General features: G+C 40.7%; 1 protein-coding gene across 4 annotated transcripts; it reads left to right on the top strand.

Annotated features, from left to right (window-relative positions):
* Positions 1-1818: 1818 nt before the first annotated feature.
* On the top strand, positions 1819-19639 carry LOC147178225 (voltage-dependent L-type calcium channel subunit beta-4-like). 4 transcript variants are annotated; one of them, XM_086067687.1, is made up of 14 exons: positions 1819-2053; positions 3994-4077; positions 10077-10247; positions 10335-10457; positions 10558-10685; positions 12202-12278; positions 12707-12726; positions 13611-13691; positions 15134-15192; positions 15273-15382; positions 15478-15629; positions 16355-16450; positions 16533-16718; positions 16803-19639. In XM_086067687.1, the coding sequence occupies exons 1-14, from the start codon at positions 1991-1993 to the stop codon at positions 17061-17063; spliced, it is 1611 nt and encodes a 536-aa protein (XP_085923813.1). In that variant the 5' UTR covers positions 1819-1990; the 3' UTR covers positions 17064-19639. The 4 variants fall into 4 exon arrangements, with proteins under 4 accessions (XP_085923813.1, XP_085923812.1, XP_085923815.1 ...); XM_086067686.1 differs by having other exon boundaries at positions 1820-2053; positions 16800-19639; XM_086067689.1 differs by lacking the exons at positions 1819-2053; positions 3994-4077 and adding an exon at positions 8554-8992.
* The last annotated feature ends 754 nt before the right edge of the window (positions 19640-20393 follow it).

Here is a 20393-nt window from a genome sequence, read left to right as displayed (position 1 = left end):
CAAATCATCCATAAAGAAAATAACATGACTTAATTAAATTTGTGGAACGTCATTAATTCTTACTGATAACCTAGAAAAAACAAATGATCCAAAGTTTCTTCATCATTTTGGCAGAAGGAAACTATCTACCTCAAAATTAAATCTTCTCTTTAGAAATTCTGCCACAGGGTATATCTTGTTTATGTTTTTAAAATGCGTTTGTTTCACTTTAGGTAACACAGGCCATCTAATGTATTTAGTAAATGCCTTATTTATATTAACTAAATTTACTAAATTAAAACCCTTCCAAACTGTCCTCTACCAAAATCATGAAATATTCTGGTTTTAAATACCTTTCCAATTATTTTTTTTGTCACATTTCCCTTCAAAAAGAATATGTTCATCCACCATTAGACTTGGCAATGCCTTTGAAGCATTGTTAGACACCCAAAAAAAACTCTGAATTAAGAGAATCAAGGGTAAAACAGATTACACCGAAGATTTTTCTATATTCTCTTTGAGGACAGTTCAAGTTATATTTTACTGTAAAGTCTAGATAACTTTAAAAAAAAATCAATTACTATCAATTACAAATACAATACCCTTCTCAAACTAAATGATTTTAAATATTGATTTTCTATTAATCATAATTACTCTATTGTTCTACAAAATTGTCTTGTGAGGAGAAAAATTATGGGCAAATATCATTTGATCAGTTTCTCCTTCGCTATGTTCAAAGCGATTTTAAAGGGAATTAAATCAGGGAATGAGGGAACTTCTAGTGGTGGCGAGCTGCATGCGCCTGCGAAAATGCCAAAACAATGTCTAATCGCCCATGCACATATTTAGACCACGCTTCACACCATACTTGTGCTGGTCACGAAAATTTTGTAATATAATATTAGTTTAATATAGGGTTGTCAAAATGTGTGTGTTAATTTTGCGTTAATTTAAAGTTTCTTTAACGCCACAATTTTTTTTTTAACGCCTGATTAATAACCGCTACTTACTTGGAAAACCTGTACTGGGGGAATTCCAGTCGCAATGCAGCAGACACGTCCACATCAAAATTTAGCAGTAATAAACTTAATAATAATGCATATATTTTTGGAGACTGGGGTCAAGTCTTTACACTTATAAAAATGCACAGAATTTCAAAAGTTACTTCAATGACTAAAAGATGCAGCCATATTTCTATTAGTTTAACATTTTTTCGACAACAAGAGTATGATTTTTTTTTATTGTACATTATATTGTACATTTAGAACAGATATAAAATTTGCGATAAATTGTGAGTTAACTATTGAAATCATGCGATTAATTGCGATTAAAAAATGTAATCGCCTGAGACCCCTTGTTTAATATTTCATTTTTTGTCAGACAATGTTGTTGCATTGTTGCATTTTTAAGGAAATTCAACAAAAAGCAGATTTAAGCATAGCATAAAATAATCATAATAATAATAATAATAATAATAATAATAATAATAATAATAATAATAATAATAATAATAATAATATGGAAGGCAAAGACAAAAAAATGCCAAGTCACATTGGTCATTTGTGAAGCTTTTCTGAAAATCAGTTACATACAATATAACATTTCAAAATGATGTCAAATGTTTTGGAAAACCTTGTATATTATTCCAAATAAGCTTGTTTCCAGGATAAGTCTGGAATACCTTTTACATAGTGTCAAAAATAGCCGACAATTATCCCTCTCCGCAGGCTAAAAAAAGACCCCCCTCCCTCATCCATCACTCAAGTCCATCTGCTTCTGAGTGGGTGAGCATCATCATCATCATCATCATCATCATCATCATCTCAAGTCTCCCTGCAGCCCACAAGAGCAGCAGCAGGAGCACCTGTGTCCTGGCAGCGGAGGAAATCAGACAACGAGCGCCCATGTCCCGCTGCGCGGAGTGAAGCTGGATCACGCAGCCCGCAAGCCGCCACCCCTCCGCTGGGCCGCACCGGAGCAGCCAGCAGTCTGGACCGATGTCCTGGCTGAAATGTCCCGTCACATCTACATACGGAACAAGATTGGTGAGGGCATCCAAGCGCCCATATTCCAGGTATCTCCTCTTAATGTGCTCAGGAATTTTATTCATTCTCATTTTGTTTACTGTGGCAGTTCAAATTGGCTAATACAAACGTCAGGTTTTCAGTGGAAACAGTTTTACTTTGTGTTAATGATCTACTAATGTTTTTAAGACTATTGCCTTTGAGTTTGCATGTCACATTTCTTTAAAGCTATAGAAACGATACCGTTCCTCTAAGTGAAAATAGTTGTTAGACAGCTGTACAAAATACATGAAATAGAACTCCATCTGAAGGCTATTTCGAGACTTCTCTCTTTTTGGCTTTTCTTGGCTTGCATTTGCTGACAGAAAGAGACGATGACCCAGATTAATGGCCTTGTTTTAGATATTGAGAGAAGTGGGCCATGACTTTTCTGACATTGTCGTTCACCCTGGAGACATGGACAGAATTGGGACAGATCACTGGCAGATAATTAATTTTCATCTCTAGAGGGTAAGACCGCTTTTATATATGGCATTTATGGGAGACAAAGAGAGGAAACGTTGAGGAGAAATTAAGGAGTAAAACACAAAACTGTAAAGCAAGGGTTGAATCAAATTTAGCAAATGAAACCTAATGTCTTGTTTTGGTATATAGAGAGGTCAGCAAACTTTCCGTCAAAAAGAGCCATTTTAGGCCAAATATATCACACAAAAAAAGTGTCTAGAGCTGCACCGTAACACAAAAATATGATGTATACAATACATAGAGGTTATTTTGTTGTTGTTTGTTTTGTTTTGATAATTTTGTATACATTTTTTTAACTTTTTTGCCTTTCTGTCAAATTTTATGGACATATGTTAATTTTCTGCCTCTATTCTTTTTTTTCGTTTTTCCTTTTTTTTAATACGTTTTATGTATTTTTTTGTTATTTTTAATTTCTGCCTTTTTTGCTATCAATTTTCTGATATTTTTGGCAATTTTGTGGACATTTTATGGTCATTTTCGGGATGTCTTCTTTTGGTTTTGGATATGTTATGGTTACTTTTTGAGCATTTTCTTTCCTGTCTTTTCTTAAATCAATTTTCTGACATTTTTGGCAATTTTGTGAAAATGTTATGGTAATTTTCAGTATTTCTTCTTTTGTTTTTGGACATTTTATGGCTACTTTATAATTTGTTATTTTTTGCCTTTTTATTCAATTCTCTGCCGTTTTTGTTGGCAATTCCAAATATATTTTATGGTAAGTTTTTGCTTTTCCTGCATTCCTTTTGGACATTTTATGGTCACTTTTTGGACATTTTTAGGTAATTTTAAAAAAACTTTTCATCTACTTTTTGTCTCTCCTTTTCTGACAACTTACAAATTTGGACTCTTTTTTTGGTGGAATATTAAATTATTCTTTTTTTTTTCTTTATCAAATCATGAATTCATATATATATTTATTTATTTATTTTTACTATTTTTTAATAGATCCACAGGGAGCCAGAGGAGAGGCTCCAGAGGCACAAGTTGCAGACCCCAGTAATTTGACCCGATTTACAGCATGTGGTGCTCTTGCCTCCTAAACAGCAGGGACATCTAACAACTTAATTGTTTTGTTATATCCAGTAACAATGGTTACCCAGCCTGACTGCTTCAGGAATGAAAATAAATTGAACAGACAATCTGCCATTTGTTTTGAAATTGGGATTTATTTGCAGTTCCAACTCATTCAAAGTGTTAGATGTAATAGATTAATACCAGCAGTGGAACCACGGACTAGAACAGCCATGCAAAGTGATGCTTTGTTCCCAGATTATTCGGTCCAATAATATACGGAAAACAACTGTGCGCTCACCAGAACTTTATTCATCATAGAATTTTTAGGACACCCACACCAAGACACTTAACAGCACCGTGTGATAGCTAATGGTGAGTGACATATTAAGAACTCGGATAGTGTGTTTATAATAATGCAGCTTTTCTCTTTCGCTGCTTATGCTTGGTCTAGGTGAACCGGGGGACTTATTCCCGGAGAAGTCGCCTGAAGCGGTCTGACGGCAGCACCACCTCGACCAGCTTCATCCTCAGACAGGTGCTAATCAGTGACATGCACACGCATCATTAAATAGTGCTTCTGCTGTGAAAGAGGTTGTTTTCTGTGCAAGTGATGAACCACTCTTGGGTTCTTGTACACTTTATGTTTACGACTAGGAAATTGCAGTACACCGGTTAAAAAGATGATTGCCGGCAGATTCATATGAATGAATGAATGAATTTAATTTTTCAAACACACATATTAAAAAAAAGAAAACAAGAGAGAGAGAAAAATCTACTTAAAGATATTAAAATTCATATTAAACAAAAACATAACCTATACACATGTTGAAAAAAATTAATATATAAAAATGGTCTTGGTTTGAGAAAGCCATGTATCAAGAAGACTCAGAAACGCAGCAAGCTACTTTGGGCCTGGCTGAGCCACATTCTGCATGTGTTACAAGTTACAACTGTGTGGCTTCCTAGTAAAAGAGTTTGAGTACTAGACTGACCTGCCAGCAGTCAAGATCTCTCTCCCATTGAAAATGTGTACCACAGTGTGAAGTGTAGACCTGCAAACCTTTCTTGAATGTTTATTGAGTTTAGTTAAAAGAGTTGTTCAATTGATTGATTCATTCATTCATTTATTCAATTAGTTTCATTCGATCAGTAATTCCACACCAACAAGCCATAGGGTGAAGTCGCAACTTGACTCTGCTTCTTTTTTTTTTTTTACAATACAAGAACATACATCAAAAGAAATTCCTTCAAATCGCCAACACAAATGTCATCATCTTATAGAGTAAAATTAAATTATAAAAAGAAAAAAAACACATTTTAAAAAAACAACAGCAAAAACCAGCTTGTTGCACAAATTTGTCCTCACAGTCACGCTAACACCAAAAAAATTGTTGATTCATAACTTCATATATTTATCCAGTACTTTAAAACATATTGGAACCCACATATTTTCAGATCATTTTCACAATTACGCTACAAATTTACACCTGTCACAGAAACAAATTCAGCCTTCTGTTAGTCCTTCTCATGTATTATTTTTAGAACACCAGCTTCCCTCAAATCATAACATCGCTCTCTGTTTTCAAATAGCTTCAATGTAAATGTGAATTATTCTGTACTTTGTACATTATTTGTGCCGTTTTCTATTTTCTATCATAGGCTTTCAGAGTAGTTAAATTGATTAATAATGTATTAGTTGGTTCTATATATTTAACAGAGTTAAAAACTTTTCTTGTAACATAAAAATAATGTAAATATTTGTTTCTTATGTATTTATTGCACCATATCTCAACACTGTATTAAAGTAATAGCAAGCAATAAAGTATACAACTGTTGTTCAGGTCATCCTTCGTTTCACAGAGGATGACTCTAATTTTTCACATTTTGGTTTTTACATTGTCTTTTCTGGAGCTTCCAGCAAAAATTCAATGGTCACTCCAAGAAATGTATCATTATATACTCGTTCTATTTCAATTGAACGTACATTCATTTTAACCTGTTTTGATAATTGTTTGGTACCAAAAATTGTCATCATTGTTTTGTTTAAATTTAGTGAAAATTTATTGATATCAGACCATAATATGGAAGCCCACGCCCACCAGTAAAAAAAAAGAAAAGAAAAAGTAAATGTTTATTTTATTTTATTTTTCTTCCCCACTGTCATTGGCCCATTTCCGCCAGTGGAAAAAAAAAGTTTTTTGTCAGAAGCCTATTTATAACCTTGCTCTGCAAGATGATTTCTCGCGGTATTTGTGAGTTCACAAACTCCTAAGAATACATCTTGTACCGAGCCCGTTGATTTCAGGCATCAAATTTAGTGGATAGTTACCACCCAAAAAATATATAGTTTATCCGTTTGACCACTAAATATCTTTTCGAAGATTATTCAATTAACCAGACAAAGCACAGCTCAATTGTATCCAGTATATAAATCATACATATGTATAATATAGACAAATATTGGAATGCACCACCCACGGAGCCTGGCCGGGCTCAGCCCGAAAAGACAGCGTGGGTCCCCTTCTCATATGGGTTCATCACCTGTGGGAGGAGCCATAGGGATTGGGTGCAATGTGAGAAAGAAGGTGGCACTAGGGAATCTAGCGAATGTCATGGCAGGGAAGGAGTCTGCACTGGTGTGTGAGGGCGAGAAGTTCCGACTTAACATAGTGGGACTCGCCTCGACACATCGCTTGGGCTCAAACAACCAAACAGGTGTGGGCATACATATTGCCCCTCGACTCTGTGCCTGTACATTAGGGTTCACCCTACAGGACAAAAAGGTAGCCTCATTCCACCTTGAGGTGGAGGGAGGGGTCCTGAGTGTTGTTTGTGCCTACACACCAAGCAGCAGCTCAGAGTACCTACCCTTTTTGGAGTCCTTGAAGGGGGTGCTGGAGAGCGCTCCCCCAGTGGACTCCCTCATTCTGCTGGGGGACTTCAACGCTCACTTGGACAAAGTGAGACCTTGAAAGGTGATTGGGATGAACCAATCTGAACCCAAGCAGCAGGGCCGGCCCTAGGTAATTTGGTGCCCTAGGCGAAAGTGTAGATTGTATTTTCATGAATTTATAAAACCCCCGGACGCCCCAACAGGACGTAAGAAAATGGTCTGTCCTCCCAGAGGAGGACACATTTGGTCACCCTACTATATACTATAAATTAATTGTCTTAAATGATTACCTTTTATAGCCTTGACAATCTCTTGAGTACAATTTATATTGTAAATAAACATTTTAACCTTGCCTGTTGCCTTTATAAACATCTTAAAACAAAAATAAACCATACAGAAATACAGATTCTTAGTCAATAAAACAGAATCTTGAGCAATAGCATTGCTAAATGTTTACCAAGGAGCGTTAGCACATTCCAGTGGACGAAAACGGTAACGTTTTACTATGCAGTAAATTACACAATAAACATGAAATACAGCAACAATAGTTAAAGCTACTAAACATAGAATATTCCATTTCGAATCACTACTGCCACCTGCTGACGAAAAATGAAAATGCACATACCGTTCTTCACATACACGTCACATCTGCAGATAGGGCGCGGGAAATTCTAACCCGATTCCAGTCTGAAAGCTATTGGCCAGAGCAGCTAAGGTGTTAATCTACTAATTAGAAGGCATTTCAGTCATAAATGGTCAAATAAAAAGCTTACTGTAAAGTTATTTTGGGGGGGAAAAAGTTCCATATTGCAGCTATAAACAATGAAACATTGCTCCAATACGAACCTCGTTCCCTTCTCAGCCAGGTGCTAAAGAATCGTTCACTGAATTAGTTGTAAACTTCAGTTTTCTCTGATTTTCTGTGGCGCGTACACGTCTTCTCTGCACTTGGAAGACGGCGCTACTAAGTACGTCGGTTACTTACGTCAGTTCCTACCGGCTTATGAGACATTTTCCTGTATCCTTCAAAATAAAAGTATCAACTATATTATAATAGCACAATAAAAACACGCAATTCTGCAATACAAAAATGCAAAAACAAAAATAATAGCAGGGTCATTTACATATTTTATTTTAGAAAACCTGAGGGGGGGGGGGAATATTTGTTTATCTTCTTTCTTTTTTTTGCCCTGCAATTTGGCGCCCCCTCCACTAGATGGCGCCCTAGGCGACCGCCTAGTTTGCCTATGCCCTGGGCCGGCCATGCCGAGCAGTGTTCTGTTCTTGGACTTTTGTGCTCATCACACGGTTTGTCCATAACGAACACCATGTTCAAACATAAGGGTGTGTTTATGTGCACTTGGCACCAGGACACCTTAAGTCGCAGTTCGATGATCGATTTGTGGTTTTGTCATCAACTTGCTGCCGCCTATCTTGGACACTTGGATGAAGAGAGAAGTGGAGCTGTCAACTGATCACCATCTGGTGTTGGACCAATCTGGCAGACTGGGAATGTCGAGCAGTCGCCTGTCAGAAGGAGTTTCAACTCCCACCTCTGGCAGAACTTCACCAAGGTGCCGTGGGAGGTGGGCGACATTGAGTCCAAGTGGACCATGCTCCATGCCTCCGTTTTCGAGGCGGACGATCTGAGCTGTAGCCATAAGGAGGTCAGTGCCTTTTGTGGTGGTAATCCTAGAACCCGATGGTGGACACCAGTGGTAAATGTCATCAATCTTAAGGAGGAGTCGTGTTGGGCCTTTTTGGCCTGTGGAACCCCGGAGGCAGCTGATAAGCACCAGCTGGCTAAGCGAAAGGCAACTTGGGTATTCACCGATGAGGAGGGGGAGGAGTTTGGTGAGGCCATTTTGAAGAAGTTCTGGTCCACCCTCCGGCATCTCAGGAGGGGGAAGCAGTTCACCATCAACACTGTGTATAGAGATGGGCTGTGATGATGATGATGATGATGATGATGATTCTTTACAATAAATCCAGCTCTCTGAGAAAGGGCTCAAAAGTGAAATGGAGGATGTTGCTCCACCCTCCTCCCCCACTGATCCCTGCTGCCTCTGAGCTGACTGGCCAGCGAGCCAGCCAATCACATTGGTGCACATTTGCTCAGTCATCAGGCTTAGATATTGAGGCACGATATGCTGCTGCTGCTGCTGCTGCTGCTACTGCTCGCTGTTTGCCTGTGTGGTGAAATGAAATGCCAGGATTGGGCTACCTCCAGGGAGAGCCTCTCCATCCTATAATGTGAGCCAGCCAGCAGCTGTGTGGGACCAGGGAGACGCTGCATCCATCAAGGCTCCAGAGGACCAGACACCATCCAACGGGAAGAGAGAGCTCTCTTTTTTTTAAAATAGCCTTCTGTGCTGTGAAGAAAGGGGATTGTCGTCATCCCAGCCATCCTTTTCCCCCTTCTCTGGCGCCCCCTCCTTCCTCCTTTGCCTCTACACTTGCTCTTCCCCCCCTCATTCTGTGTCAGAGGCGCGCGTTGGAATAACAAACCTCCATGTATGACAATTTGTACCTGCATGGATTTGAAGACTCGGAGGCGGTGAGTGTTTGTGTGCGGCTGTCCTTGTTCTCATGTAGTCGAAAGGCCTTTCAGCTAACAACATAGTGGGATTGAGGGCTCTGCTTAGGCTGGATGGAGGTTGTGTATGTGTGTGTGTCAGGGTGGGGGTGCACATTTGGCAGATGGCATCTGATGTGTGTCTTCCGTCAATTTGATCTCTGTGCCCACCATGTGTGCTCGTGATGTGCGGCTGCTGCTGCAGTCTGGCACCATTTAGTGCTCATCGCTCTGACGCTCCCAGAAATGCAGCTAATCCAAGCACCGGGAAGAAGACGGAAAGATGCTCATTGTGACATGGCTCTGCTCGAAATAGATGCGACCAAGCATTTTCCACTCCACCTGAGAGGCCCCGTCGTGTAGGCTCTACCCAGGCTGGAAGAATCACGCATCGTGATGTCATTAAGTGAATTGTGATGTTGATGAGTCACATGCTGAAGCCACTCCATTGGACGAGCGCTCGGATGCTGCAAAGCATCCACGTAGATGAAAAGATGCTTTGCTTAGTGATTTGACATGGAGGGTAAAAATGGTGTGAGGACACACGCATTTATTGGCTTACTTGTGAGCGAGCAGCTTTGGCCCTCACACTCATTTCCTGCCATTCCACTCTGTAGCCCATCTTTTATAAATTTGTACTCAAGCTGAAGTAACGGTTTTGTCTCCTCGAAAAGGCCATTACACAGATCACTTTCCCAGCTGAGCACGCTGTACTGAGCTGATCTTGATGCATATGATCAGCAGAATGTGCCTGTTATTTAACGATACCAAAACAGAGCAAGCCAAGCGGTGGATACATTGCATCATTTGGACATCCATGTTGTCGACTCGTAATGATGCCTCAATCCAGCAGTCTGCTCGTGTCAGACCTTACAAGAAGCTAGCTTGGACATACAAAAGATGTGTATAGGCATGGCAAGAAAAAAGTGCTTAGCCATCAGTCTTGAGACACCCTTATGAGCTGAATCATGAATGCATTATTGAACATCCCAAACATCCTTAAACTGCTGATCCTTAATTGCAGACAGCCAAAGGACGCCTCTGCTTTTGTACGACATGTTTGCAGGGTTCAGCTGATTCCTATACAAGTAGACCATCAGACTCAGATGTCTCTTTGGAGGAGGAGCGTGACGTGCAGGCCCAGGTCCAGAGCCAGAGCCCAAGCCAGAGCCAAGGACCGGGACAGAGCCGGCAGGAGCGGGAGCAGCAGGCCACCATCCAGTTGGAGAGAGCCAAGGTAGCCACAGGCATACATGCAGTACAATTAGTATCAAGAATTCAGGTGTGTTTGTAGTCTCAACGTATAATGAATTTGTGTGTCCAGACTAAACCTGTAGCGTTTGCTGTGAGGACCAATGTCAGCTACTGTGGTGCTCTGGATGAGGATGTTCCAGTCCCCGCCACAGCCATCTCCTTCGACGCCAAGGACTTTCTCCACATAAAAGAGGTTGTTTTGGGGATTTTTGGATTCGCTATTGTCTAGCTTTCATTAAGTGAAGAAAAGTGGAGTCAACTTTGTGGTGTTGTGTCCTGTGTTGTGTTTCTAGAAGTTCAATAATGACTGGTGGATCGGACGCTTGGTCAAAGAGGGCTGCGAGATCGGCTTCATCCCCAGCCCCCTGAAGCTGGAGAACATCAGGCTCCAGCAGGAACAGAAAAGAGGACGAGTCCAAGGGTAAATATCAGAAGACCATGCTGTATATTGTTGTTTAACATTTGTCGGAATTCGGCTTAAAAAAAAAGCTTAAGCAACATCCCCAGATAATATTGCACTTAATCTATGGGATTGTGTTTAGGCAACATGTATATTAGCACCCCCAGTAAATTCTGCATACATGCGATAATGATATGTGAATAAATATATATAAACACTTTTGTTTTTGCTCCCATTTTTTATGAAATTAACCTAAAGATCTAAAACTTCTTCCACATACACAATATCACCATTTCTCTCAAATATTGTTCACAAACTAGTCTAAATCTATGATGATGAGCACTTCTCCTTTGCCAAGATAATCCATCCCACATCAGAGGTGTGCTATATCAAGATGCTGATAAGACACCATGATTAGATTAGTGCACAGGTGTACCTTAGACTGCAATAAAAGGCCACTCTGAAAGGTGCAGTTTTGTTTTATTGGGGGGTGTCTGGGGACTTACTGATTGGTTGGAGGGGTACTGGGGACCCAGTACTGACTGGTTTCCTGGGTCAGACCCCCCTCCCCATAAAACAAAACTGCACCTTTCAGAGTGGCCTTTTATTGTGGGTAGTCTAAGGCACACATGTGCACTAATCATGGTGTTTAATCAGCATCTTGATATAGCGCACCTGTGATGGATTATCTCGGCAAAGGAGAAGTGCGCACTATCACAGATTTAAACTGGTTTGTGAATAATATTTGAGAGAAATGGTGATATTGTGTATGTGGAAGAACATTTAGATCTTTGAGTTCATCTCATAAAAATAGGAGCAAAAACAAAAGTGTTGCGTTTATAATTTTATTGAGTGTGTTTTGGTACTGTGATTCCAATGGACGCAGTAGCAACCCAGTCAATGTGTGCATACTTTGCTAGAGAAGTTTTATTTATTTATTTGATTGTTTTTGTGCATACTTTGTGCTTATACCCAACATGCATACTATATGTGCAATGTCCTCTATTTTAAACATGGACTTCAGTATTTACAGTGAAGGGCTATGATTAAAAAAAAAAGCCTTTCCAAAGTTGTTATCAATTTTGCGTGATAGTCAAGTAGAAGTAATGTTAAAAACAGATTACATTCTGTTGGACTCTCTAGTGCAAATCTGTTTATGACTCATGACTGTTTAGACCATCTCCTCTACTCACGCGGCCCTAATAAGAGGTCCCATTAACTTTGTGTGCGCTTTCTCGCGTGCGTAATTTGTCTTGAAGGTTATGTCACCCAGCATTTGTACAGTAACTCATGCACTTCTTCAAGCCTCAATGTCGACTTTAACGCTAATCTCTGTGGACCCGACTGCTCCAGTGCTCTACTTGTGAGCTTGGTGGCTGCCACCAAAGCATCTCAGACAAGCGGACACGTTGAAATTCACTGTAGCTGGAATTCCCGGACTGATCCCTTAACATTTCCTCACGCCTTCTCACGTTTTTTCCGCATTAATGCCACGCTGTGTTTCTGTCTCTCTTTATCCCCCTCTTGTTTTTTCCAGTAAGTCTGGAGGGAACTCCTCTTCCAGTGTAGAGGATGAGGTTTCTGCCTCTATCCGACCCCTCATATCCTCGGCAGGTGAGCGCATCAGACAGAGGGAGTGGGCCCTAAGTAGCAGCTACCTGCTTAGTGACGAGCCTCCTGAAGCACAAGAACATAGAATAAGAACATAAAGCCTTCCCGTTGTCTCTATAGAGCCTAAGTTCACTGCCTACGGTTGTTGGTACATTTTCCCATGATGCTCCTCTTCCTCCAGTTGAGGACTGCAGGCGTTCTGAGAGTGGGGCTTACCACAGTGTGAATCCAACGACAAGACTATGAACCCCCCCTGAACAGCACTCATGTGATTTTGTGACTATAATAGGAACATAGAAACTCACATTTTTTTGATCCTCGTTGATAGTTGCTAGGTTTTCTTTACTCATAGCACACAAGGTTTTTGACTGTGACTCCTTCCCCAAGCAGCCACTGACGACACTGTCGCTGTCTTCTCTCCCCTCCCACAGGAAAGCAGAAACAGAAAGTGGTAAGTTGGTGAGACCCACTCATGAAGCATCCACTGAGTTCTTGTGGCCTCCATTGCAGAATGACAGGAGCTTGTGGCGCTGCAGCAAGTGGCCACGTATCACACGGAGTGCAATAATTCAGGCTCACTGAAGTATCAAAGTTGTCTTTTTTTCGCATCTTTAAAAATACAATCTGAAATCAATCCGCTCAATGTCTGTTTGCAGACATCGGCATGTTGCTCCTCATCCTTTCATTCTCTTGTTACATTTAAGCCTTGTTTTCATCAGTCATTACAGTTATATTGAGTTAGGTGATATTGTTGTTAGAGTGACCAAAATAACACATTTCGCACCGTTTGCAGGGGTACCAAAAGTGGGGCAATCCAGACACATCAGTCCATACATTCATTATGATGGAGTGTCATAACTTCCAACAACAAGGGGACTGGGATAGGGAGACCACAAAATACATTTTCTCAAACACATTTGTTTTGTTCTGGTAAGAATTAACATGCTAAAGAAATGCAACATATATTACCGGATGTTCTACGTCGTCTTGCATACATCATAATTGTTCCAAACTTGGATAAAACTGGCTAGGATAGCACACTTTTTTTTTTATGTAGCTGACACAGCTAACACAATCCCACCAAACACTTTGCGATGGAACCCCAAAGCACTCAAGGAGATGATATATCATGCTAAGCCCAAACGGAACTGTACTGCTTGGTGGAAACATGGTTTCAGTGAGTTTGCATCATGCAAGAGCAGCTTATCATTTTAACAACTGATTGTAATCCACATTCATCCGCTGTTCATTGGAGCTGTCTGATTGTGTTATTTTGGCTCTATTGTCATACTCATATTTAGCCGCCTGGCGCTGACTAAATGTTTGAATTGACAGACGGAGCACATCCCCCCATATGACGTGGTTCCCTCCATGAGACCGGTGGTGCTGGTAGGACCCTCGCTCAAGGGTTATGAGGTGAACTTGAGAAGACTTTATGTGCTTGTGTGTTGTTGTTTTTTCAAGTACTCCGGCTTCCTAACTTCCTGAGGTGTCACCTTGTCATGGTGGAAGGGTTAGTGTGTCCCAATGATCCAGCAAGCTAAGTTGACAGCATCACCCAGGGCAAGCAGGTCCTAGATGATTGACCAAACAAAGTATGGCTCAGAAACTCCCTATGAATAATACATTATTGGACAAATACCCTCACCGGGGCCACCCTCTGAAGCCAGGCATCAAGGTGTGGTGCATGATGGCAAGCACCTGGTGGCTGGGTCTGCACCCATGGAGTTTGGCGAGGCAAACCCTGAAGTGGTGATATGCGTCCGGCTTCCCTCTCTGGCAGGAAGGGAGTTTTTGTTTGTGTGTGATGTTCATAAGTTCCCACTAGATGGACCTAGCCTCAACACACATCTTGGGCTCTGAAATCAGTCCTCTGGAGAGAGGTTGAACGCTCTTCCATTTTTGAGTTGCACCCGGTTCTAACCGATCTTATTTACTTCCAGCTTGGTGCTTGCATTTAGGGGTTCACCTGAAAATGTGGCCTCCCTTTGTCTTCGAGTGGCAAATGTTTTTTTTTTGTTCCCTTAACATGAAACAACAGCTTAGAGCTCTGGTTCTCAATCTCGGTCCTCGAGGACAGGATCCAGCCTGTTTTCCATGTCTCTCTCAGCCAACACAGCTGAGGATCATTATCAGGCTTCATGCAGAGTTTACTGATTAGCTGATCGTTTGAAACACCTGTGTTGGCCCTGGGAGAAATGGAAAACAGGCTGGACAGGGGTACTTGATGACCGCGGTTGAGAACCACTGGCTTAGAGTACCCAACCTTTTCGGAGTTCTTGGATTAGGACGCTGGAGAGACTGAGTACTCCATGTGGGCATTGACAGTAAAACCTGGATGGACATAATCGGAGAAACAGTCTTCCTGACTAGAACCAAAGCATTGTTCTGAAGTTGGTCTCTTGCGCTTGCCACAAATTGGTCATGATGACACTATGTTCAAACCTAAGGGTGTCCACCATATGTGCGCTTGGCACCAGGTCATCTCGACCTCATCAACTTGTGATCATCTCATCGGACTTGTGGTTGGCCATGGAGCAATTGACCAGCCTTGCACACTCAACAGGGTCCTGGAGGATGCATGGGAGTTACCAGTCAATGTGTGCTTTGTGGACAAGGCATTTGACCATTTCCCGCTGGGAGTCCTATTTGGTGGGTGCTCGAGGAGTATGCGGTACCTAACCTCCTCATATAGGTTGTTCATTCTTTCTGGTGCTGGGCAGAGGGAAGTCTGGTATTCCCTACTTAAACTGCTGCGTTGTTGACTCATGGATGGATGGATGGATTCAAAACAAAAAGAACATTATTTGCTGCTTTTTAGCGGATAGCATTACAAATGTTAAAACTCCTCTGTGCAGGTGACTGATATGATGCAGAAAGCACTCTTCGACTTTCTCAAGCACAGATTTGATGGCAGGTAAGACTCATGCAATGTTTCCTTCCTTTGTTTTTCTTTTCTTTCATCAAGTAGATTTACAGATTGTCTCACACTTGCAGGATATCAATTACTCGAGTCACTGCAGATATTTCTTTAGCCAAGAGGTCCGTCCTCAACAACCCTAGCAAGAGGGCCATTATAGAGAGGTCCAACACACGTTCCAGCTTAGGTAAGAAATGACATTATAAATGCTGCCTAATGGAAAGCTATATGTTCTGTCGTAGCATCTCAAGCGTGCTCCTCACTGATGTCTTGTATGATCAGCTGAAGTGCAAAGTGAGATTGAGCGGATCTTTGAGTTGGCCCGCTCACTACAGCTGGTTGTGCTGGATGCTGACACCATCAACCACCCAGCCCAACTCCTGAAGACCTCATTGGCTCCTATCATTGTCCATGTTAAAGTGTCCTCGCCAAAGGTAAACTTGAGCAAATCCAGTTTAATGGTCATTAGTTCCATCAGCTTAAAATTAAGTTGTATGAAAGATCACAGAAAATCTAGTCAGTAGGGACAAACAACACTAACATTTTGATATTTCAAGCAGAATTCACCAATATTAATGTAACTGCCATTTTAAATAGATGTTTTCCATCATTTTCTGAGTCTGGAAGTAGTGTGCACTTTTAACTCATTCACTCCCATCCATTTTCACTGAAGCAACCCCCTTCGCTCCCAGCTGTTTTACTGGATTTTTATGAATTTTGCAAGGTCCACAGAACATTCTGTTTTATTCCTATAAAAACATGGAAGCTACCAAAAGAAATATTAGAGTTTTGCAGCAAACATCATTATAATATAGCTAATTTACATAATTATTCACAAACTTGTTGAAAACAATGGGAAAAAGAGCTTGTTGCAACATGGCCCTGGCTGATCTCTTATACTCTGCTGCCACCTGCTGGCCGTTTTTGTAATAACTACCATTGCTTTAAGTGTCCTCTTCAGGTCAGAAGCTGTATCAAAGCCTTCTCTATGCTCTAACATAAAAAAACATTTAAAAAACAACAACATATAAATATGTTTTTGGGAGTGCAGGACAAAGTATTAAAAACGCATTTATAAGTTTTTTGGTTTGAATGAGTTAAGGGTAGTGATGCACTGGCAGGTGGAGCTAATGTATACTTATACTCCTTGTCCTCTAAGGTTCTGCAGAGGCTAGTCAAGTCCAGAGGGAAGTCCCAAAGCAAGCACCTGAATGTCCAGCTTGTGGCTGCAGACAAACTTGCTCAATGCCCTCCAGTAGGTGTCTATCTTCATAGCATGTTCTGCTTTCATTGAAATGACAATAAGTAATAGCTGTTGAGCATTTTGCTGCCAACAGGAAATGTTTGACATCATCCTAGACGAGAACCAGCTGGAAGACGCCTGTGAGCATCTTGCAGAATACCTTGAGGCCTATTGGAAAGCAACGCATACCTCCATGGCGACGCCCCTAAACCCCTTGCTGGGACGCAACCTCGGCCCCAGCACTCTCACAGCATACCCTACCAGCATCTCTGGACTGCAAGTATGCCTCAGCTACTTCATGTTCTTGTTGGGTTGACACATAGGACCATTTGCATCATGTGTTACTTGTCCCTTGCAATAGCAGAGCCAAAGAATGCAACAGAGCAACCACACCGGCGACCATTCGACTGCAAACGAGCGTCGCAACCTGATGACGTCTGATGAAAACTACCACAATGAACGGGCGCACAAGGGACGCAATCGAATGTCGTCAGGCTCGCAGCACAGCCGAGAGGCACAGGACCCCTACCAGGACTACCAGGACCCCTATCAGGATGCATACAAGCCACACCGCAACCGCAGCTCCCCGGGTAGCTACAGCCATGACTCCCGGCACCGGCTCTGAACACCGGTGGGTCATCATGGGTGACCAAATGTCCCAAATTCCACCCACAAATGATCGCTGTCACAGAGCCAAGATTGTCCCAAGTTTTCCCTATTTTCAGGGGGGTTATTTGTGTATTAAACCTCCAAAACATTCACAGAAGTGAATTGAAGTTTAAGTTTCATGATGCCCAGCCAACTAACTACTGGACCTTCTGGATCACGCTCAAAAGACATATTGCATAGATTGTGCTCCCTGCCATCAGCAGTGGTCACACGGTGCACACCAGGTGGGAAGAAGGTCCACTGGACACAGACCCATTTCCTAACCATGTAAAAACCCTCTCAACTTTTTGCTTCCTGCATGCTAATAGATGATGAACGTCGGCTTCTTTCCTTCCTTCCTTCCTTCCTTCCAACCTTCATAGATCTTTTGTATCTTCCCTGTAGGTCTGACTTTCTTAATCAATAGATTGTAGACACGTGGTCTGGGGAGGGGTTCAAAGCGGGTGTATTGGCAATTGTCTAGAGTGCTCCTAGTTGAAAATTTGGTGCTTCACATTTAGTCGTTCATTTAGTGGGGGGAAAGACCCTTGCTGCTGCAAACGGGTCAGACGAACATGGAGAAAACAGTATTCTGCTTTTGTTGTAAGCAGTTTGGAAGTTTGAATAATACTATTTAGACAACTTTTGAAGAAATTCTGCTTTACAGTATAGGTTTCAATTTGATAGCATTTAAATGAGAGGTGTGCTTTCTACTTGGGCTTTCAGTGTTGTTTTAGTGAATTAATTCTTGTGATTGGCTTCGCCTGGGGTTCCTCAGGTCCTTCCCAGACCCTCCCACTTCCATTAGCCAATCAGCTTCCTGCTTGGTCATCTGTGTCTTGTTGCATTGTCCTGCATTTAGCTCCTGGTTTCCTGGCTGCGTGATGATCGTATTTTCGCCTTAATTTATTTTATTCCCCGTTGGTACATTTTTTGAAAAGTTCAATTTAGTTTCACCTCCACCCTAGCATTCTACAAATCAACTAAAAGGTCTTCAGTAAGGCCAATAGCAATGGCAAAAGAAACAATATGACTTTGTATCTGTGGAGCCAGCTACAGTACATGATCTCTAAATAATGCAATGCAACCCAGCACAGCAGCAACTCTTGTTGGAAGTGTTTGCATTGCCATTAATGAATTGAGTGTGATTAAACTGACACTGGAATACAGAAGTACAGATGTAGCTCATAATGATTTGAAGGCACCTTATGTTGTAGTTTTACTGTAATTTTTTTTTTTTTATGAATTTAGTTCCAGATGCAGCCAATATTGTTCAGGCAAGCAATTGGCAGTGAAAAAAAAGAGTAATTGAAATGATTGAATAAGTGACTTCTGTAGTTTAGAAAGCGGGAACATATTTCCTTATTTATTTCTAACAAACCTCTTAAAATTGGTGAGAGGACCATACCTGACATGAACATAACTAATGGTAGATAAATATATCCAGATTGAGAGTAAACACAATGGCCACACCCCCGGGATAAAAGTAGTGTATATGTTTGATGGGACACCAAATGTGGGTGCTGGTCTTTGCTCTGCGATATGTTGTGTATGACATTCACTGTTTGGCAGTTTGTTTTTCTTGGCATGTGGAGAAAAATGTGCACCAGTGCAACCGCTGCAGTAGCAGTTAGAGATGCTACTCCAGCTACCAGGACTGGATTAGAATCCTCTGCAAGATACTGGAATGCTCAACATTTTAACACCAGTTAATAACCCATTTCATTATATGATGAAAATAATTAGATTAAGTTGGAGCAAAGGTTAAGAATACTGACCCAAAGTCGTATAGGGACTTTAAAACCAGCTTCTAAACTTTTGTTCGCCTCATAAAAAAAGGGATCAAATAGGTTAAAATGGTAATGAACACGGAAAGTAAGCTAGGCTACTTTCTTAGCCATTGTCCCCATACCACAGTATAAACCTCGGCTTGATTGAGAGGAATCATTTTCCATTTAAAATTGAGACATTCATGTTTTCTATGTCCTATTATGAGAGGATATATGTTTTTCTTTTTACTCAATTAGCCCAAATGTTGAACAAAACTTAGGGAAAGACTAAGTAAAAGGACATTTATTCCAGTCAAAAAGCTACAGATGGGCATTTCAGTTCAGCTGATTTATTTATGTATTTATTTATTTATTTATTTTTAAATAAGAAATGTACATAGAGTCTTTTGAGAGATGCTCCACACAGAAATGATATTCAGTATATGGTTACAAAAGCAAGGTTTTGGTCATGTGCAATTGAAAGCAGCATGCTCTGCATTAAATGAGGACCTTCATGTACTATGCAATCGCAAACTTCATGCTGTGGCCTCTCTGCACCTCCCCTTTTCCACACAGCTTCATCTGGACCATCGAGGGAATCTTGTGTTTATTGTGGATTTGTCTGTGGAAGGTGAAACTCCTCATGCGGTATTGCATGCATAATATGACATTCTAATTTATAAGAGGAATTAAAGAAAATTATGTGACTTTGGAGGAAGCTGTGTTTAAGGCAACGCTCCAAGTGACTCAAACTTTTTTTGCAAAAATAAAAGAGCCGTTATGATATTGTCTGCTGTATTTTTTTTTCTAATTTAACAGTCAAACAATTGGTTGTAACTGCAGTTAACAACTAATCTAAATACAAAATAAGTACAGTAAATACAAAAAGTTTACACACCCCAATGCCAAGTTTTTGTGATCAATAGTAAGACTCGATTAAAAAATAATCTAATTACAGGCTTTGTAATTAATTAATTTTGATTAATTACATTTTAATCATGTAACTAAACTTATCTTTAAGGAAAACATTTAGAATTTAAATGGATTTTAGTGGACGACTGATTCAAATAATAGACACAGATATTTATTATTAACTATATATTAGTATACTATTAATATAGTATTTTTAACTCTGAAAAAAATTAATTTGATTGGATTTAAAAACAAATCAGTCGAAAAACAAATAGAAAAATTGTCCCTGGCCAGAATTGAACAGACCAAAAGTTAAGAAACAGCTAAATCCAGTGTTTTAAGTGTGGGGGGGGAGTGCCGGTACACTCATGCTCAGTAATTAGGCTGTTACTGACAACTTATGTTATTTGTTTTCACCGAAAACACAGATGCAGCACTGATTTGGGGTCAATAGGTCACATAACCTAGAAGCTATTGAGCAAAAACGCTAATTTTTGTTGAAAAAAAAATCATTAAAAATAAGTGGGGCTCTAAAATGAAAAGATAAGAGGTGTGCATCATCCAGCAGACATGCCACTACGATGCAGCACTGATTTGGGGTCAATAGGTTACATTTCCTGGAAGCT

This window comes from Leptonotus elevatus, chromosome 2, assembly GCF_054856555.1.
Source record: "Leptonotus elevatus isolate MCC_2025b chromosome 2, RoL_Lele_1.0, whole genome shotgun sequence".
In the NCBI taxonomy this organism is placed as follows: Eukaryota; Metazoa; Chordata; class Actinopteri; order Syngnathiformes; family Syngnathidae; genus Leptonotus; species Leptonotus elevatus.
This window is presented reverse-complemented; position numbering and strand designations above follow the sequence as displayed.

What these genes read in the sequence shown, in the direction of transcription:
- LOC147178225 (XM_086067686.1), top strand. Translation starts at nt 1,991, where the DNA reads ATGTCCCGTCACATCTACATACGGAACAAGATTGGTGAGGGCATCCAA. An exon ending in AAAAGAGGACGAGTCCAAGG is followed by an intron (nt 10,686 to 12,201) that starts GTAAATATCAGA and finishes TGTTTTTTCCAG; the next exon opens with TAAGTCTGGAGGGAACTCCT. An exon ending in CCAGCATCTCTGGACTGCAA is followed by an intron (nt 16,719 to 16,799) that starts GTATGCCTCAGC and finishes CCCTTGCAATAG; the next exon opens with CAGAGCCAAAGAATGCAACA.